Source organism: Tamandua tetradactyla, chromosome 5 (assembly GCF_023851605.1).
Source record: "Tamandua tetradactyla isolate mTamTet1 chromosome 5, mTamTet1.pri, whole genome shotgun sequence".
Classification (NCBI taxonomy): domain Eukaryota; kingdom Metazoa; phylum Chordata; class Mammalia; order Pilosa; family Myrmecophagidae; genus Tamandua; species Tamandua tetradactyla.
Window position 1 is genome coordinate 66,377,509 of NC_135331.1, and position 18,127 is coordinate 66,395,635.

An 18,127-nucleotide genomic window follows, 5' to 3' on the forward strand; every position below is an offset into this window, starting at 1 on the left:
GAAGCTCCTGAAATCCTAGAGTAGCTAGATGGCCTTGTCTCTCTTGGAAGAAGCCTCTTGCTGTTTAAATAGAAGCCCTTTAGGAGAAGACCTGACCCACCTCCTCTCATCAGAAGTGAAACAGAGAAAGGGGTGGGGGCCCGAGAGGAAGGATTTTACAGGAGGCTTGCTTTTCTCCCCATTGAGCTTGCTTTCCACAGGAGGTTTCTAAAACAATAAATAAATACAAAGAGCCAAACACCACTACCAGTTCCCTTTATTCCTTGGGATTCTGGTTAAATCTGTTTCCCAGTTATAAATTAATCTGCAAAAGCCGCTGTGTGCTCAGCAGTAATCAGTAGCATGCGTGTTCCGCAGTGTTTAGCATTGCCCTTGAAATGGGCTATTAAAAATAATGGTTTTACTATAATCTCAGACCAGCTTTAATTTACAAACATGTATCAGGATAGATGATCTAAATATGAACGGGATGGAATGAAAGAATAGGCTGGAAGAAATGTTTAGCTTTTGGGAAAGCAGAAAATAGTGTTTCATCAGCAGCATTTAGAAAAGATAATCACATTTTTTAAAATGTATCCAGAAGGAATTATTGTTTTTTTCCGTCTTGTTCTGTTCACTGCTGTTCACCAGGAAAAAAAGGCACTGGAATATATGAGAGTTGAGGGTGAGCTGATAGATTTTCTGGGAGCTGTAAAGATCCCCCCTTTGGCTGATGGCAGGGCTAGGGTGCGAGAGGTTAATGTGTTTTCTTCCTGGTTTGAAAAGGGCATAAACCCTCCTCGGGCTCCTTCCTTCCTCCCCCAGCTGCGTGGATGGCAGAATTTTTAAAAGGCCCAAAGATTTCCAATAAGGCCACTGACTCTGCCTTCATTGTGAAACTGTTTATTTAAAATAAGTCCATATATTAGTTAAAGCCATAAGAAGTTAGTGCTCTAGTATTCGAGTGATTCCCACAAGACTGTAAGCTGATGCCTCTTTTAAGCCTTAAACTTCATGGTTGTCCCAGAAGTAAAAGTTCTGCTAATGGAGACCCTATGGGCATGGTACATTCCAGCACATCATTAAAGGAAAGAAAAGCAGTCCAGCCAAAGCCAGATGAAATGACTGCACTGTCCACTTTTAATAGGCTTCCTGTGGACAAACAGCACTGTAACACTCTGCAGAGGACAATATTTAAAAACAAGACAACTTGCTGGCAGTTTTCAATACCATAAAGTTAATAAAGTATGTTCCCATTCACCCTGACATTATGTTTTAGTTTATAGAGGAAGGCACTTTATAACCTCAGCCTAAGTAGAGTTCCCTTCATTCTGCAGCTTTAGGTTTCTTGAGGTGGCTAAATATACACTGAATGTTTTGTTTTAACACTGTTTTTTGTAGCTTTTCAAGCACTTACAAGTGCATTTTTACATTTCTCAAGTGCAATTGCATTCAGGGGGATCCTGTTAAACCCTGTTTCATACAGGTCATGTCAAGAAGCATGAAATAATCTGAGAAATTGACATCTGGCTGAACAATAGCTTGCTAATTAAATTAGCTTTGTGTACAGATATTGATGTGTGTTTAAAAAGGAAATCAATGCTTCCTTTTACATGTCAGAATGGGATTTTGTGAAATCCTACCTAACCTGAGACAATGGTAAGAAAAAAATGTATGTCTTTAGGACTCAAGAGTCTTTCCACTGATTCACGTACAAACATTTCTTCCAACACAGAAACTCCAATTTCTCTCTCTCTGACTTTCTCTCCATATTCATGACCACCCACAATCTCTTATCCCAAATCTTCTAAGGAAGTGAGAGTTCAGACAAGAAAAACTAGAACAGAAAGCCATGGAATATGTACCATTCCATGTCACATTCTGCTTAATATTAACTACTTTTATTTTTTAGCCGGAGGGTGGGGGGCAGGGAGTGTTTCACAAGCTGGGTTCCCTAAATTTGAAGGCAAATTCTCTGATACTAGGCAGACAGGCACAACAAAACGGTCCTGTGCAAACAGCTTTCAAACAAAAAGGGCCCTTGAGTGTCCACAGTCTCCCAAATACATCATCACTACTCAGAAGAGATATTTCTGCTCATGCTAGGTGGACTCTGACTTCTTAAAAAGAAATGTTGTGTGTGTGTGTGTGTTGGGGGTAGGGGAGGTTGTTAAAAAAGAAAAGAGGAAATTAAAGGTAAAAAAAAATGTAAATAAAAAATTTCCCTTGGTCTGGAAATGGGCCCGACTGAAAGCATGTTAATCTCCACCTCAGTAATTTGGTTCTCCAGGAGAAGACAGAAGCCCTGCTGCTGTGCCCTGCACTTCATAAATCACATCTTTATGTGGACAAGATCAGGGCATCTAACAGCTCAGACATGGGCCTTTGCAGCGGCTGGAGGACTCAGGCATGTTTACTCTCCCGTTCGGCTCTCTGAGGAGTAGTCCAGCACGCTTCTAATTACTTTTGATTATTTTCATTTGCTGGGGTCAGTCTGGCTTGCCAGGACTGCTGGAGGGTTGATTTCCTACAAATCTGGATGTCTCTGTAGGAAGGCACTGTGTGAGTTCAGAATTAGCACCCCGTTATTGTCCTTGCAACAATCCCTCATAATGGATACTGTGATAGAAAAGTCTCCCCAGTGAACCATTACTTACTTCCCGTTTTATTAATTAACGACATAAGCATGATCAACTATCTGATCTTATAATAAAAAGAAAAAACAGAAGACTTTCTTAACAGTCAAGTACTTTATAGCATATTTGGCTAGAATGAAAGTAGATTTTTTTTCCCTTCAACTTTAAATATATTTAGTAATGACTAGCAGCTCTTGGAAACTAAGATGAAATACTTTGCTGAAACAACAGCTCAAGTGAATAAATTATTATACTCAAAGATTTATTTCCTAAACTCCAATTAAGGCTGCCATATTTTAAATATTTTTTGTTGAGCCATTTTGATGGATTTCAGGCCTCCGCCATTACGCTGAGTGGTTATTTTGTGGCTAAAACACAACAGCAAAAAATTTATACCAAGTTTAAGTGAAAACATTTTAACAAAATAAAAACGTTAATGAAATATATCATCGTCAAATTTGGTAGAAGAAAAGAGACAAAATGCCATTCGTTTCCTTTTCCCTATTACCCTAAAGTAGAGATGTTTCAGGTTCTGATGCGTATACATTAAGAGTCATTCAAGAAAATTATGATGATTAAATATAAATATTCATGTCATGCATATAGCACATCCATCTGGCTGTCCCTACAATAAGAATTTTTATACTACCAGGGAGAAATTAGTATTTTTTTAATATATAAAAACTAACATGAGAGAAAAAAAACATGGATCATGATTATCTTTAGTTTGGAAAAGACAAATTTCTCATTGTTTCTACCTTTAGACCAAAGAATATAGGTCTAAAGACATGGAATTAACCTCAATCTTTACTGTAAGTGGTTAATTTTTCATGGTTTCATGAATTTCAATTATAAAATCTTTCAAGATACCCTTTAGCTCATTATACAGTAATTCTAGGGTCAGCTTCTGCACGATGGCTTTGGAAGCACCACTTAAGAGTACTTTTACATTTACAGCCTTGTGGGGACAGAGGGATGGAAGGCCTTCTACTCTTGTCTCCACTGTTAACGGTGTGGCTTTGGGTAAGTCATTAACCTTTAAGTTAGTTTCCATGAAAGTTCCATAACATCAGCCTAAGAGGAGTGTTGGAAAAATAAACTGGGTGAGTATGAACTGTTCTAAGTTCATGGGAACAGGTCAAACCTCATCTGTGAGTTTCACAATATTTGTGTGTGTGGATTGGGCTAGAGTGTACTTACCCACAGACACATAATGTGGAAGATGGGCTGGTCTATACTTTGCTGAGTGGTGAAGAATAAGTAATTGTCTAGCCTCTATCTTCCATTCCAATGGCGGCTGCCCGAATCCTTACCCTGACCACGGAAGAGCAGAATTCTAAGAAAAATGTTTTTTTCCCCTCAAGCTGTGCTACCCCCAAAGATGTCCATCTCTGTCTACTTGCAGCTGAGTCTATTCTGTCCCACCCACTGTGTTCTCTGCCAGTCAGCAAGAGGGAGTGTTCTGAGGCAGAGGTGGAATGCCACTGAGATCCAAGAGCCCTAAAAAGCAGGGTAGGAGGCCACCCAGGCACACACACACAACACACACACACACACACACAACCAGACTAGTTTTAAGTCAATATCTATTACTAAGGCGTGGAGGGTAGGGTTTGGTTCTACCTTATTCACCCTTCTTGCCCAGAGTCTACCATATTGCTTGGTATATAGTAGTGCTCAATAGATGTTTGCTGTAAAAACTCATCAGGTCCTTCCTTGACTTCCACTGCCACCTGGTTAGGATCCCTTGCTTGGTGGCCTGTGACCACTAGTCTGAATTATTGCAATGATCGCCTCACAGAACTTCTGGCCACCACTCAGCTTCCCCCCAGTTCATGCTCAATACCACTAATCCTCCCAACCACCAACTCTCACTCACTTCCTTGCTCAACATTTTTCAGTGGGTCCCAACTGCCTAATAATTGAGTGTGAACTCATCCAATTATTTTCAGAATTAAACGAGGCAATCTACATAACTCACTTAGAATCATGCATGGCACACAGCATATGGGAAATAAATAAAAGCTACTATTGCTATTATTATCATTGAATTATTATTATTATTCCTCAGGCTAGAATTCATTTTGCCTCAGTCATCTTAGATGAACTCTTATCTGATGGATGAAATCTTATCTATCCTTCATAGCCACCCCTTTTATTATGTCCTCACTGTTTCTTCCCAAGCAGGCTTGATCTTTTCATACTTCACCCCACAATCATCGGTACTTCTCTCCTACTTAATAGCCAGTTCTGCCTTAACAGACACACGTAGGTGGAATGGTCTTCTCCTCTTAAGGGCCATTGTAAGACCCTCCACTATGAAATCAAGTTATATTCTCACCGACATCTTCAGTAGCATCTTTTCACAGTAAGTTAAACTTTTCTTGGAAGGGCAAAATAATTATGGCTAAACATATGGGGAACTGATATATTTAATATCCAAGGAAACATGGCTATTTACCACTATTTCTCCTGTGGGATTCAATTTATGTACTGATAATTCTTTTTTAGGAAATTTAGAGAAGGAATTCCTGCTGCTGCTGCCTCACAGGAGTAGCACCTATGGCCCCCGCCTCCCTGCAACATACTGTCTCTGTACCAGCTACCTGCCCTTTTCCTGGGCACAGACCACGGACATCTTGGATTCTTCCTTCTCCCTTGTCCCCAGTGGCCAGTCATTGGCTTGATCCGTCTGTGAAACTGTATCAACAGGGCCCTTACCTTCCCATTGGCACACGTCTAGTAGAGGCCCTGGACCCCTTAGGCCTCAATTTTTATAGCATCTTTACACCAAAATTAGTCTCCCTGAAATAACAGTTATCACAATAATCCTTAAAAACATAACATAAAAAGTAAAAACAAATTAACAAAATCTCCAGTGACTCTAAATTTGCTGGAAAATAAATTCCTAACCCAAATACAATCTTCTCCATACTTAGAGGCCAATTTTTTGATCCAGGCCTTTGTCCTGCTTCTTCCCTCTACACAAATCTTAAGCTCTGTTCAATAACTGGGGATATGAGTAGAAGCTCTATGTCTTTTAATTGTGCAGATGCCAGGATGCAGCCCTTCACTTCTCTTTTCCCTGTATGCTCACAGTCAGAAGATGAAAAAGTGACCAAGGAGATGAAGTAATAGTTTCATTTATCAAAAAATCATACAGCGCCTTTGAAGTTTTCTTCCTTGAAATTCTTAGGGTACTTATTGCTAAAATCGTTCACCTGAGATAGGTAAAAATATCACAGGTCAGGACAGTCTGCACATGAAGCTGTTTGATGGCAAGGCATACTTTTTCCACCAGCATTTTCTAATCAGTGAATTGCTAACAAATACTTGAGGAAAGCATTTTCTGGGATGAGATGAGGTCAAGACGGTTCCCTCTTGTAGCTTCATGGTGAACATCAACATGGTAAATGCTCTAAGAGTCTAGGAAGTTCTTCAGGGAAGAAACGGATTTGGCTTGCTCACCTTGGAACTGTCCAAAGGTAAATAAAAATATTTGAAAGCCCCTTTTCCCTGCCACGGGGACACTGAGGGGAGCAATTTTGGAAATAAGGCTTTATACTACTCTGTATCTCTTTCAGTAAAACACAGGTATTACCCCATATCTATTTTTCTACCAACTGATTAATGTACAGTTTTCAATTCATGATACAAAATGTCACTAAAAAAAACAGCAATAAATAGGAAAAAAAAAAAAGGCAGCCTCAACTTTTCTTTCAATATGTGAAAGCATCTGGAAATTCTAGGACGCTCACAAAGGAGGTGATCAGTAAACTCTAGTCAGTTGCTCCGTTGCCTTCGCATGGGGATAACTGTACTTCAGTATAGGGTATGAGAACCACACAAAGGAATGTGTGCAATCTCATCTGGAAATCGGCCCCCTCCTTCCTATTGTCTTCCATTAAAAGCCCTTCTAAAGCATAGATTTTTACCACGGCCACATTTACATGCAATGTTTTCTATTATTTAGGCTTTTCTTAATAGGATTTGGCATTATCTAGATAAGTATTTCCCCAGAAGAAATAAAAGCAGCAAGAAAATCTCAGTCTAAGGATGTCTGAGTTAAACGTTCAAGGATTTGCCTTTTCTCCAGTTTTTGATATTGGATTCACGTGTTGTGCCTGCTAATGGCTGTCTAACCGCTAAACTAAGTGAACATTAAATCAAATGGCATACAAAATTACAGGAATTTGATCTTTAGATAAACCACAAACCTTAATGAACTAACGTTGTTCCAGACGAATTAACTTCTCATCCTGAGGATCAGAACATTTAACAGGAGCAAACCGCACAATCTTCTGTGTAAAGATTACTAATGGCAGTGACTAATTCTTGATCTATTGAAAGTGCTTACTTCTAAGTAAAGAGACATACACTACAGGGAGGTAGGCTGGAGGAGGGGAGGCAGTTCTGCCCCGGAATTATTGCTCCACTTAAAGCTTGGAGAGAGGGTGCTGCATATATTACTTACACCTTATTGTAATATTGCTATTATAGAATTAAGAAGCAATCAAAATGTTAAGTTCTTATCAATGATTTAGTGAAATATTTCTCTTTTCTCTATGTTGGAAATCCTAAAATTCCATTTTATTATGTCAATGACTGTACTCTGACAAATAAAAAAAATAAAAAATAAAAAGGACTCATCCATTTGATGGGTGTCACATTTTGTGACACCCATCAAATGGCAAAATGGCAAAATAATCCAATAATGGTTAAAGGACCAATAAAATCTCAAATCGTTGTGAAAATATGGACATTGATTTCAGCTGTGACTGAAAATACCTCTCTTGTAAATTTTGTTTAGTCAATTCTTCAACTTCAAATAAAATACTAATATAGCATGTCTATAACATCCAGAATTAAGTGCTCATCACTTTCCAAGATACAGACTCTCAGAGGTATTTGTATTGGGTATGTAGTTTTTGGCAGGAAAACAAATCCAAGTTTGCTAATGCAGTGCACTCATTCCTGCTACAACTAGAAGGGGGAATGCCAGAAGGAATATGAATGGAAGTACTTTAAGAGGAAGAAAAGTATGCATACAAGCTAACATACAGCCTAAATTCTCTTCCCATATGATCTGGACTACCAATTTACAAATAAATCATGGAATCCAATCATGAAGTGCAGAAAGTAAAAATTACGAGCCTAGGAAGGTAAGAGTGAAATGACTCCAGATTTAAATTTTTAACTATATTTTTGGGCAACATGACATTGTCTTGAACATGTTTATATTTTTCCTTTCACTTCATTCTTACAAAGTTCTTAAGTCCTCAAAAATTGTTGGATGAATCAAATTTCAATGATTCACTAAGGTACTTAAGCTATGTAACATATTTTGCTTAAATTTTGTGGGTTTTGTTGTCTCTGCAGAAATTACCATAATAAATGTTCATCTTTTCTATGAATATCTCCTTGGTAACCAGTACTGGAGTATTTCAAGAAAGTCATTAAATGTCTTTATAAAATATATTTTGCAAAATTTTCATCTTGGAAAGCACACTGGAATTGCAACATGTGCACATTTAATTTACTAATATTTAATTATTGTGAATAGGGAAAGACAGAGACAGAGACAGAGATATAATGAGCTTTTTATCTGCCTCCCCCCTCCAAAAAAAAGCATGAGATGGAGACAATCCCTCAGTAGGAATCAGTGTTCAAATTCCCTGTGTAATATGAGTATCTTGTTTTTGCCATTGAGTGTGGCTCTCAGGCTTAAAGAAATGTATTTTTCACATTCTGCAGCCCCTGAATGCACATACACCACTTCCTCTAGTGCTCAGCTGAAGACACAGTGATCCATTCCAACACTGGATGATTTAAGGGTAGAACAAGGGAAATTGTGTTTATAGTTGATTTGCAATTACTTTCTCACTGTAGAACCTAAGCCCACAGTAAGATATAAATTCACTGAACTCAGTTTTGGTTTCAAACAGTTTTCTCTACCAATGACAAGATAGCACCATATCAAATAAATACATGATATTCTTCAACCACAGAGTTTATGAAGCACAAACCAACACTTCTCCAATTTTTCTCCACACCCCATATTTTGTGGATTTTTTGGTCCAGGTGATTCCAATGGTCCATGACTCACTTGGCTCACATGAGAAATCACCTCTACCCAGGGAGTGGCCACAGTGGCCTATTTTCATAAATTTCCTGCTTTCTGTGACCTTTAGCAGGGAAGGTGATGGGCTGAATTTGGGAAGAAGCCACACTGAGGTATGATCATCTTCTAAGGGCCCAGTAGACAACAAGCTTCCTCTCTGCAAATATGGAGCCACTTGGGCTCATGGGCAATCAGTCTTATCCCCAATTTCCTGCTAAACCATAGCTCTCTGACCTTGGAGCCCTCCATGCAGTCTGCTTCTACTTATGTAACACTGAGAAAGCTGTTTAAACTTCTTGAGTTTTTCTTCCAATATCTCTGAAATTGCAGTAATGGCACCTATATCATACAGCTTATTAGGATTAAATAATTTGTTTATATGTACAGAACATATGTAGCACAAATATAAAAGCACTTTCTATATATAATGTCTGATATATAACAGGGACTCATAGGGAGGCAGTATAGAATAATGATTAAAGGTACAGGCTCTGGAATAGGACAACCTGGATTTAAGTCATAGCTTCACGACATGCTAGGTGAATGGCTCATGCCAAGTTACTCATCACCTTAGTTTCCTCCATAAAATGAGGATAATGCTAGTTTCTCAGAGAGCTACTGAGGACTAAATGAGATCATTCACGCCCAGCACTTAGCTCAGTGCCTAGCACATAATAAGCACCAAATAGGCATTAGCTATTATTAAATGAAGTTCTAACTCTATAAAGTGGCTGCTACCTTCTGTACAAATGCCCTCTATGTTTTGTTTCACACACCTCTTAATATCGGAAGTGACACAAATATGTTTTCTGGTATCTTATTTGCTAGTCACTCAGTCAGCAGTTTTTTTTTGTTTGTTTGTTTTTTTGAGAAATAGAAACGGAAACAGAGTCAGAGAAAATAACTAAAATAAGTGAAAGAAATGCAAATTCTAATAACTAAGCTAGGAATCCCAGTCCCAGCGGGGAAAAAATGCTTCCTGAAAAAGGAATTTTCTGGGAGTAGGTAAAATAAAAGATATGAAGAGAAGATAGGGAACTTCATAATTCAACTGTAAGTGTACATGTTTTCAATGGATAAACCTTGAACAGAAATTAAATTTGGACTACCTTTTAGTCAAAATCTGAAGCAGAGTATTAAGAAATATAATTCTTCAGAATATAGGAGAAAAGGGAAGAAGAAACATTCAAGGAAAGAAGATACACAGTATAAGAGGAGTGCTAATCCAGGGGACCTCGGTAGGGCTGTGTAAATTTGTTCTGTTGCCTGGGTGTCATATTGCAATGGCAGGACTATGAAAACAATGTGTAAACCAGATTAGTTCAGTTTATTCCACCAACATTCGTTGGGAATTGTCTTTGCCCTGGCACATCACTGGCACTGTATGTATACTGATAACCAAGGCATGGTCTCAGCCCTTTAGGAGCTCTAAAACCCAACGGGAAAATCCCTTATGTTGGCCACTGGTCACAGACTGCACCCTACACAGACACCTGGTAGTCATAAGGGAACAAAATTACAGATGGATCCAAGGAATCATGACCACTACTGGGAAAACCATCCCTAGTACAGGGGCAAGCAATAGCAGCTGAGCCACAGAATTCTCCTATCCAGGGGAGCACAGTCCTATATCTATATAGCTACCCTGACATACCTCTTTATACCTTGACACTGTACTCAGAAGGAATCTGGCTGGCCCTGATATTTACAAATTCCCTGAGGCAACATATCAGAATTTAGAAGAAATCTAAATATAGGCCATGGATAGGATAGGCCTAGAAGAAGATGATTTTTTTTTTCTGATTAAAAACCATTTCCTAGTCACAGATAAAAGATAAGACACTTATTCATTCATCCATTCATTCCTACCATGTTCCAGGTACCATACTGATGATAAAGATAAAAGAAAGGTATATCAAAATACCCATCTGTGGTGGTTTTAAAATACGCCCACACATTTTCTGCCCTCCCCTCCCTTCAAACAGTGGAATCAAATTCCCCTTTCCTTGAATGTGGGCCAGACATAGTGCCTTACTTCTGGCAGAAGTAACGTTGTGAGAATTGTGAGGTTTTCTCATCAAAAGAATAGCTGTTACCTCACTTCCCTGTCTTTCTGTTTCTCTCTCCCTCTCTCAGGGCTACCCTGTGGGCCACTCACGCAGGCAGCCTACAAAGAGCCCAATGTGGGGAAGAAATAAGAGCTCCTACCCACAACCAGAGCCAACCTGCCAGCAACAGGCCTGACTCGCTTTAGGAGCAGAGCCCCCAGCACCAGTCGAATCTTTTTTTTTTTTTGGTGCATGGTTGGGAGTCGAACCCAGGTCTCCCGCATGGAAGGTGAGAATTTCACCACTGAACCACCCATGCACCCACCAGTTGAATCTTTAGATAATGCATCTTGATCAACCTATGGAGACCAACCAATTCCGGAATCAGAATTGCCCAGAATTCCTGAATTCCTGACATTCTAACCCATAGAAACCGAAGACAGTAAGTATTTATTATTTGCAGCCTCTCACTTTTGGGATGATTTGTTAGGCAGCAGTAGATACTTAATACACCAGCCACAGCTCTTTGGTAGATTTGGAGAACTCAACCGCCTGGCCTCGTCTGAGAATTCAGGCCCATGAGGGAGGTACCCCTAGACTATGTTGAGCCTTGCCTGCCCTTACTCTGACCCAGCTCTAAAGGGAGAGTTGCACCATGACTCCCATCCAACACATACTTGCCTGTGGTTCTGCTCATGAACTGTTGTTACTCTATAGACTCAGTAGGATATCCCAGGTTGAGAAGCATTAGGAAATAAGATTGGATATTTAGGAAAAGGCCAAATTATGAAAGTCTTTCCAAAGCCTGTTGAAATTTAGGCTATATAGGGTTAAAAACAGAAAAAGACATCCATTATAAGATTTTTTTGAATGGTAACATTATGAACAAAGATTTCAGAAAGATGTGTTTCCTGTTTCCAGGCTTTCTCATGATCACATAGGAGATCTTGAGCTCTCAACCCAATGGGGTCATGAACAAATTAGAATTAGGTTGGTTTACAAATTCAGAATGATTTTCTGTTGATATTTATAAAATGGTTAAGATAGTGATCTTCAAATGTGACAGTATAAAACTAAGTTAGGTACCAGGACTTTTCTAAATGGAGATCCAGCCCAAACAGATGGGAAAGACAGCACAAACCAATCAATGCCCAATACATTAATACTCAGCAATATCTGCAATCCTGGCATCCATACCCTCACTGCCTCCAGCCATGGACTTGATCCTCATCTGTATAATAGGACCTATACTTGGACAGGCAGCCATTTCCCACAAGGTGACCACTGGCTGCTACTTCTTGAGGCTCTAAGAGAGCTCATCAAGATTGCCTAACTGGAAACAAAAACCGTATCCGGCTATGACAGAGAGCACAGTAGGCATAACACATTATCCTTTCAAGAGGCTTTCACTTAAAGTAGTCATGTCACTAATGATAAAAACTCATCACTCCAGAACATCAACTAATTCCATTCCTCTATCCCATATTATTGACAGCCCTTTCCAATATGAAAAAGCTCAAATGGGTATAGCCCAAATACCCCTAGAGTGAGAAAAAGGTGATGGAGAAGATAAAGGTTATGCAGAGAAGATCAGGTTTAACAAACAAGTATGATTGCTATATCATTATACTGACATTTCTTTTAGTCTCTAGCATTTTAGAGCAGCTAGAAGTAAAAACCTAAAATTGTGGAATTGTAACCCATACCAAGCTCTGAAATCTGTAATTGTTGTGATATGCTTTGAAATTTATTGCTTTTTTATATATATGTTGTTTTTCACAAAAAAGGAAAAAAATATTTCTTCTAGCAGCTAGAAGGAAAAATCTGAAATAATGGAATGGTAACCCGTATGAAACTCTGAATCTGTTCTGAAAATACTTATTGAAGTATACTTTGAAAATAATTGCTTTTTCTCTCTTTTCTTTGTATATATGTTATATTTAACATTTTCAAAAAATCATGAGAGGGCACAAGTAAAATTATCACCACACTAAAATAGAGAAAAGAGATATAGACTTTAGAGAACTTGCCCAAGGTTCTAATGCTAGCAAGTCGTAAAACTGAGTGGAAGAAAGAACTTTTGATTCTTAGCTAGAATTTTTTTGACTACATCAGGGATTTCTATCTAGCCAGATAAAAAGGCTAGGTTTAAATGTAATTATTTTTATCTTACGGAATCCAGTAATTTTTTCATCACTCTGTACTTCTCTTTGCTACTTTCTTTGCAGGTTTCATTTTTAAATATTTTCTTTGATGTCTTTCAAATTACAAAAGCCGTACATGCTTGTTTTAACAACCAAAATAACACAACAGTGGTTCATCATTAATATTTAGTCCAGTGTGGTTTTTCCCCTCATAGTATGTTTTGCTCATGTTAAAAGAAGAAAGCTCATCTACATAAATAGAGGTTTTACTCATTTTTACCAAAACGGAATTGTATGATAGATATTATTCTACAACTTCCTTTTTCTGAATGTAATACTATATCACAGGCATTCTACAAGTTAGATCTATATCTAATTTGAAATTCTTTTTCTAATTTCTTTATGCACCCGTACATACACCTGTACGCACATAATTTTACATGGACCCTTGGGCTTTGGAATGACTCCAGAGTATCTCCCCACCTCTCACCCCACTTTCCCCAATTTCTTCGCTCGATTCGTAGGCTGAAATGACCAAACTAAGCATGCTGAAAGGTAAGTAAGGCATTACAATCCAGAGGGAATGAAAAATTTATATAAACCATCATCCCTGCTGTCAGGGCCTATGCAATCTATTTGGAGAGACAAAACTAAGCTACCTGAAAGAACAGCAAATAGTACAAGACTGTAAGCCGTTCAATACTAAGTTGTGTGGTTTGAATTATAAGTGCTGCAGAGATTCAAGCAGGAGGGAAACATGTAAAACTGGAAAGGTAGGGAGGGGATGGATGCTTTATGGAAGAAGAAAGACCTGCATTCAGTAAAAGGCTGAGCAAAGTGGAAAAGGATATTCCTGGGTAGTTTACCACGTGCTTGAGGCAGGCTAACTGTACTCTCGGCGGTTATTTAATGACTTCAATAAAACCCAGTATCCTATTGTTTCTTAGGTGTGTAGAAGCATCACCATGTGTTTTAAAAATATAGACTGTAGTAACTTAGATATGTGTATAATCATGTGTGTGATCTAAATAAAGAGATTAATTTCCCTGATGTATTCTAATATACCAGATGGATTTGGACTCTATGCTGGTGAATCTATCAGCATAGGCTAAAGGAACGTTGAAAAATAATTATCCTGATAAAAATCTAAAAGCAGTACATAACCTACTAAAATTTCTGGAGTAATTGTTCTTTTAATCTAAGGATTACTAAGTATCATAATGCTTTGCAGAAAAATTATTTTATTTCAGACAATGGGTTTACTATTTTGTTTAATAACCAAAGATGAAGATCACATTAGAGTCCACTTATTTGGAAAAATAATAATATTACTAACAACAATAATAATAATATTAATAATGATAATGCAGCAAAAAGCACAAAACATTTTTAAATCATAAGCATGATTTCAAATACTAATTAAATAAAAATACATCCATGGATTTAAATTTTACTTTGTAAATTTGGTTAAAATTGGAAATGTAAGCAACAGATATCCATTCTTTTTTTCTTTTAATCTTATTTATAACATTAGTAAGTCTTGTTACTTATTGTTAATAAGTTTCACTTATTCTCTCACTTTATTGTTAATCCTAGAAAGAAATCAGACATGGAGCTAGCCAAATTCTCATCTTTAAAAACTTCTCTGGCAACAAGGTGGCAAGTGGATACTGTGAGTCTAATCAGCAAGCTACTGAAACAATAAAAGGGAGAGATGATGATAAGTGGTAAAAGTGATTATAATGCAATTATTTATTGGGAGCCTACTCTGTGTCAAGTGCTTTAATATGCATCATTTCATTTAATAATTCACTAACAATTTATAAGGCAATTATTTTTCTTATTTTATAGATGTGAAAATTGAATAAGTTACTTGCTCAAGGTCACACACCCTGTAGGTATCAAGATGGAATTTGAATCCTGATCATCTGACAGAATGTTCTGGCATGTTCTCCCGTATTCTTTTCCCAAGGCTATGGAACCTCAGGCACCAGAGAGTGGCTTGGTGCAATGCCAAAGATGTCATCTGCCTGGTAATCAGGAATTGGAATCTGGGTCATTCTGAGCCAACTACCAACTAGCAGAGATCCTAAGGAATTCTCACCCCAGTTTAATAATAAATATTAGGCTAATAAAGGACATACCCACAGGGAATATCATCGAGACCAACACAGACTGGAACATCAGGAAGTCTACACTATGTATGAAGAACTAATACGGTCATTCTGCAAATGTGAAATGAAGGCCAGATAAACAACTTTCTGTTTTCCAAATTCAATCACAACCAGAGTGAGCAAACTCATGTCCATGCTTGGTTTGCGGCATCCTACCTTTTTTTTTTTAATTACCTCTCATTGCTTAAATGAACTTTAGTGTAGTCTTCTAGGAAAAGACACACTCAAAAGAAATTCAGTACTCAATACAGAGAAGAGAGGCACTTCCTAGAAGTAAAATTCGCATCTATTAAGGTTTTCAAAAGTGGCCTTAGTAAATTCATGTCACCTTGATTTTCATAAAAACATAAAGGTAAAAATAACAGAAGATGAAACAATTCCTCGTTTTTCTGCCCCCACCTAAGAATCGGTCATAATATTGATGCTGAAAACACAATGGAATTTAATTTTTAACATTATGTCACTAAACCACAATTATGTCTCATAGCACAGGGAGTCATTTGGGGTTATTGGTGATGGCTTCCTCTTAAATCTAGTATGACTGCCCTTTCTATCTGCTTCCTTATCTGATTATTTACACTGTTTAACTTCCTTGCGTTTTGATTCTCAAAAACCACTTGGGGTCTGTATTCTGGGTGCAAGGCACTGACCTCATGTCATGTTCCTTGTCTAAGCCACGTTCTTGGTAAAGAGCCCTGACGAAAAAGTTTCGTCTACATAATAACAACCATAGATTTTGGCAGCAAATAAATTGGTTTATAAAAGTAGATCTTAAAATGGGAATCAGTCCTTCCGTTACGAGACATCTTTTGACACTGCTTAATAAGACTTCTTAAAGATTTTGGTGATCTTTATATAGATGCATGTGATTGAAAAATATTTAAGCTCTCACCTCTTAATGCTATTGTTAATAGAAATAAATTGTTTATTGCACTATTAGACAAAAAACTCCAAACTGTGACTCTGCTTAAATGAACATTCATCCTAGTGAGGATAAAAGTGAAAATGCAGTAAGAAAAATTAAATGAAGTTGTAAAACTGATTAATTTCAGGAACAAAAGGAGATACAATTTAACCAAAATATTGCAACTGCACCGGATGGTCAAACCATCTACAGGTTAAGAGAAGTTTGTAATTAGTCTATGTTTTTCATCACTTGGAAAAAAAATACGTGGTTTTAGATATCATGTTTAAAGCACCTAAAGAACCCAAAGTTGTCATGCTAAATACAAGAGATCTAAAGATCTGCTGTTACACATCCATTACATTTAGTGAGCTGTCCCACTGGCTTTTTTGAAGTGCTGTATACACGATCTTGCAAGGAGAAACACTTTATGTACCATACGAAATTTGAGGCATAATGCTTAATGTTCACAAGATAAGCTAACACAACTATATGCTGGTGACTTTTTTATTTCCCTGTTTTATGTCCTTCAAGTACTTTAAGGAAAGATAAACAAGAAGGTAGCAGGATAAAATGTGCCTTTTGCTTCTACCTTTTTCACTCTGTTTCTTAAATTAAATATAACTGCTGATTTGCACCCAAAGAAGAAATCATGTTAAAATATGCTGGGCTTTTTTTTTTTTTTAATGTTTAGATAACAGCTTTCAAAACATAGCTAAGTAAAATGTGTTTTGAGATGGAAAACATTTGGTCTTTTTGCAGCTTTCAACAGCTTAAGTGAAGGGACTTTTAATGTTCCCAAACAGCTGGGCCATCCTGTGTGTATCATGATTTGCACTCTCGTTGAAGGATCCCGACTGCAGGAAGAGGTTCTTTTCTCTTCCTGTTCCTGCTGCTTGTACATCTTATAGGTCCTCTTATTATCACAGCTTTCTCCTAGGTGAGGCTTACAGCAGCACAGCAGTCAATGCTGAAAGCATTTATTCTTGAACAACACATTTTTTTTCTTCAAAAAATGTCAATAGTCTTCTATTTGGCATGCAGTGGTTTTAAAAAACAACAAGTTAGTGAACAGTGGAGTAAAAATAATAGAAGTATGGCAGGGGAGGAGGAGATTGAGTTGCCTATTTTCAGGACCTCTTGTAGTTCTCTCAAAGGTGTTACTGAACATTCCAGTGTACATTTTCTTAATAGCCTAAATTTTTAAATCATTCTCTCTACATCACTCCAAACATTTGCTCAAAAGAAGTTTTTCAGAAGAACTAAATATTTCACAATTATTTTCAAAATGCCTTCCCACTTAAAGGGTTGTATGTGTACGCATCTATGTATCAATATTTGTGTGACTATAATAGCAGGTAATGAAGGTGGTGGAGTGGTGAGCACACATAATGTCAAACTAATGAGAAATCAAACCTCGTCAATGTCTAAAAAACTAAAAGCCAAAACAGTGTAACATAAGATGAATGAACGTGCATCTTACATTAACAACAGGTTTAATGTTTTATACCCAAAAGATTTTTTAAAACAATTTGGAAGCTTGCATATACTAAATACATAAACCACATAAATAAACCATGTGAATGTACATATATTATGGAAACTGCTTGGCAAGAAATAGCAAAAAAAGTTATTATCTATTTTTATAGCCTGTTATTTGCTGTTTGTTCCATAGCAAATTTCACTTTTTCTTCATCTATTTACCTCTAATCTAGGGGTTGAATTGGATGGAAATACATCCCCAACTCCCTGAGACCTTCTTTCCTACCAAATTCCCCCTTTCGTACCGCAAGCCATGTCCCCTAGCCTTTCCTAAGTGTCAGCCATTGCTGCTGAGTAGTAAGGACTAGGAGTGTGGGGAGAGAGAGAGAGAGAGCGTTCTCCAGTACAGGTTGTGCCTGATTGGCCAGAGAGCTCAATGTCCCACGTGGTAGAAGTAAAGATGCTAAAGCATTTACTATGTACTGTGCCATTCTAATTAATAGACTCCTCCTAATATGTCAATGATTCAAATGATTAGCAGTAATTTAAATTACTTTTACCAAGCCTCCATGATCACTTTCCCCATGAATAATCTCCACCCACTAATCTATTCCCTTCCAAAGAACAAGTTAACTTGTT

The 18,127-nt window shown here is 37.6% G+C and overlaps 1 protein-coding gene and 1 long non-coding RNA gene across 8 annotated transcripts in view; one reads left to right on the forward strand and one right to left on the reverse strand.

Annotated features, from left to right (window-relative positions):
• LOC143684221 (uncharacterized) overlaps positions 1–15,989 on the forward strand; it is an 18,564-nt gene extending 2,575 nt beyond the window's left edge. Inside the window, exons 2-4 of the long non-coding RNA XR_013175920.1 lie at positions 10,873–11,226; positions 14,525–14,600; positions 14,780–15,989. This is a non-coding gene — a long non-coding RNA (uncharacterized LOC143684221). The remainder of the gene's footprint in view (positions 1–10,872; positions 11,227–14,524; positions 14,601–14,779) is intronic.
• The window catches only part of MECOM (MDS1 and EVI1 complex locus), a 573,761-nt gene that overhangs the window by 67,943 nt on the left and 487,691 nt on the right, over positions 1–18,127 (reverse strand). The window contains exons 1-2 of one of the 7 annotated variants that reach the window (XM_077160974.1): positions 11,110–11,158; positions 3,816–3,929 (exon numbers count right to left, since the gene is read on the reverse strand). The exons of the other annotated variants lie outside the window; for them this stretch is intronic. Of the exons in view, the coding sequence (XP_077017089.1) occupies positions 3,816–3,827 (12 nt within the window). The 5' untranslated portion in view covers positions 3,828–3,929; positions 11,110–11,158. Of the gene's footprint in view, positions 1–3,815; positions 3,930–11,109; positions 11,159–18,127 lie in introns of those variants that run through there. 7 annotated transcript variants of the gene reach the window in all.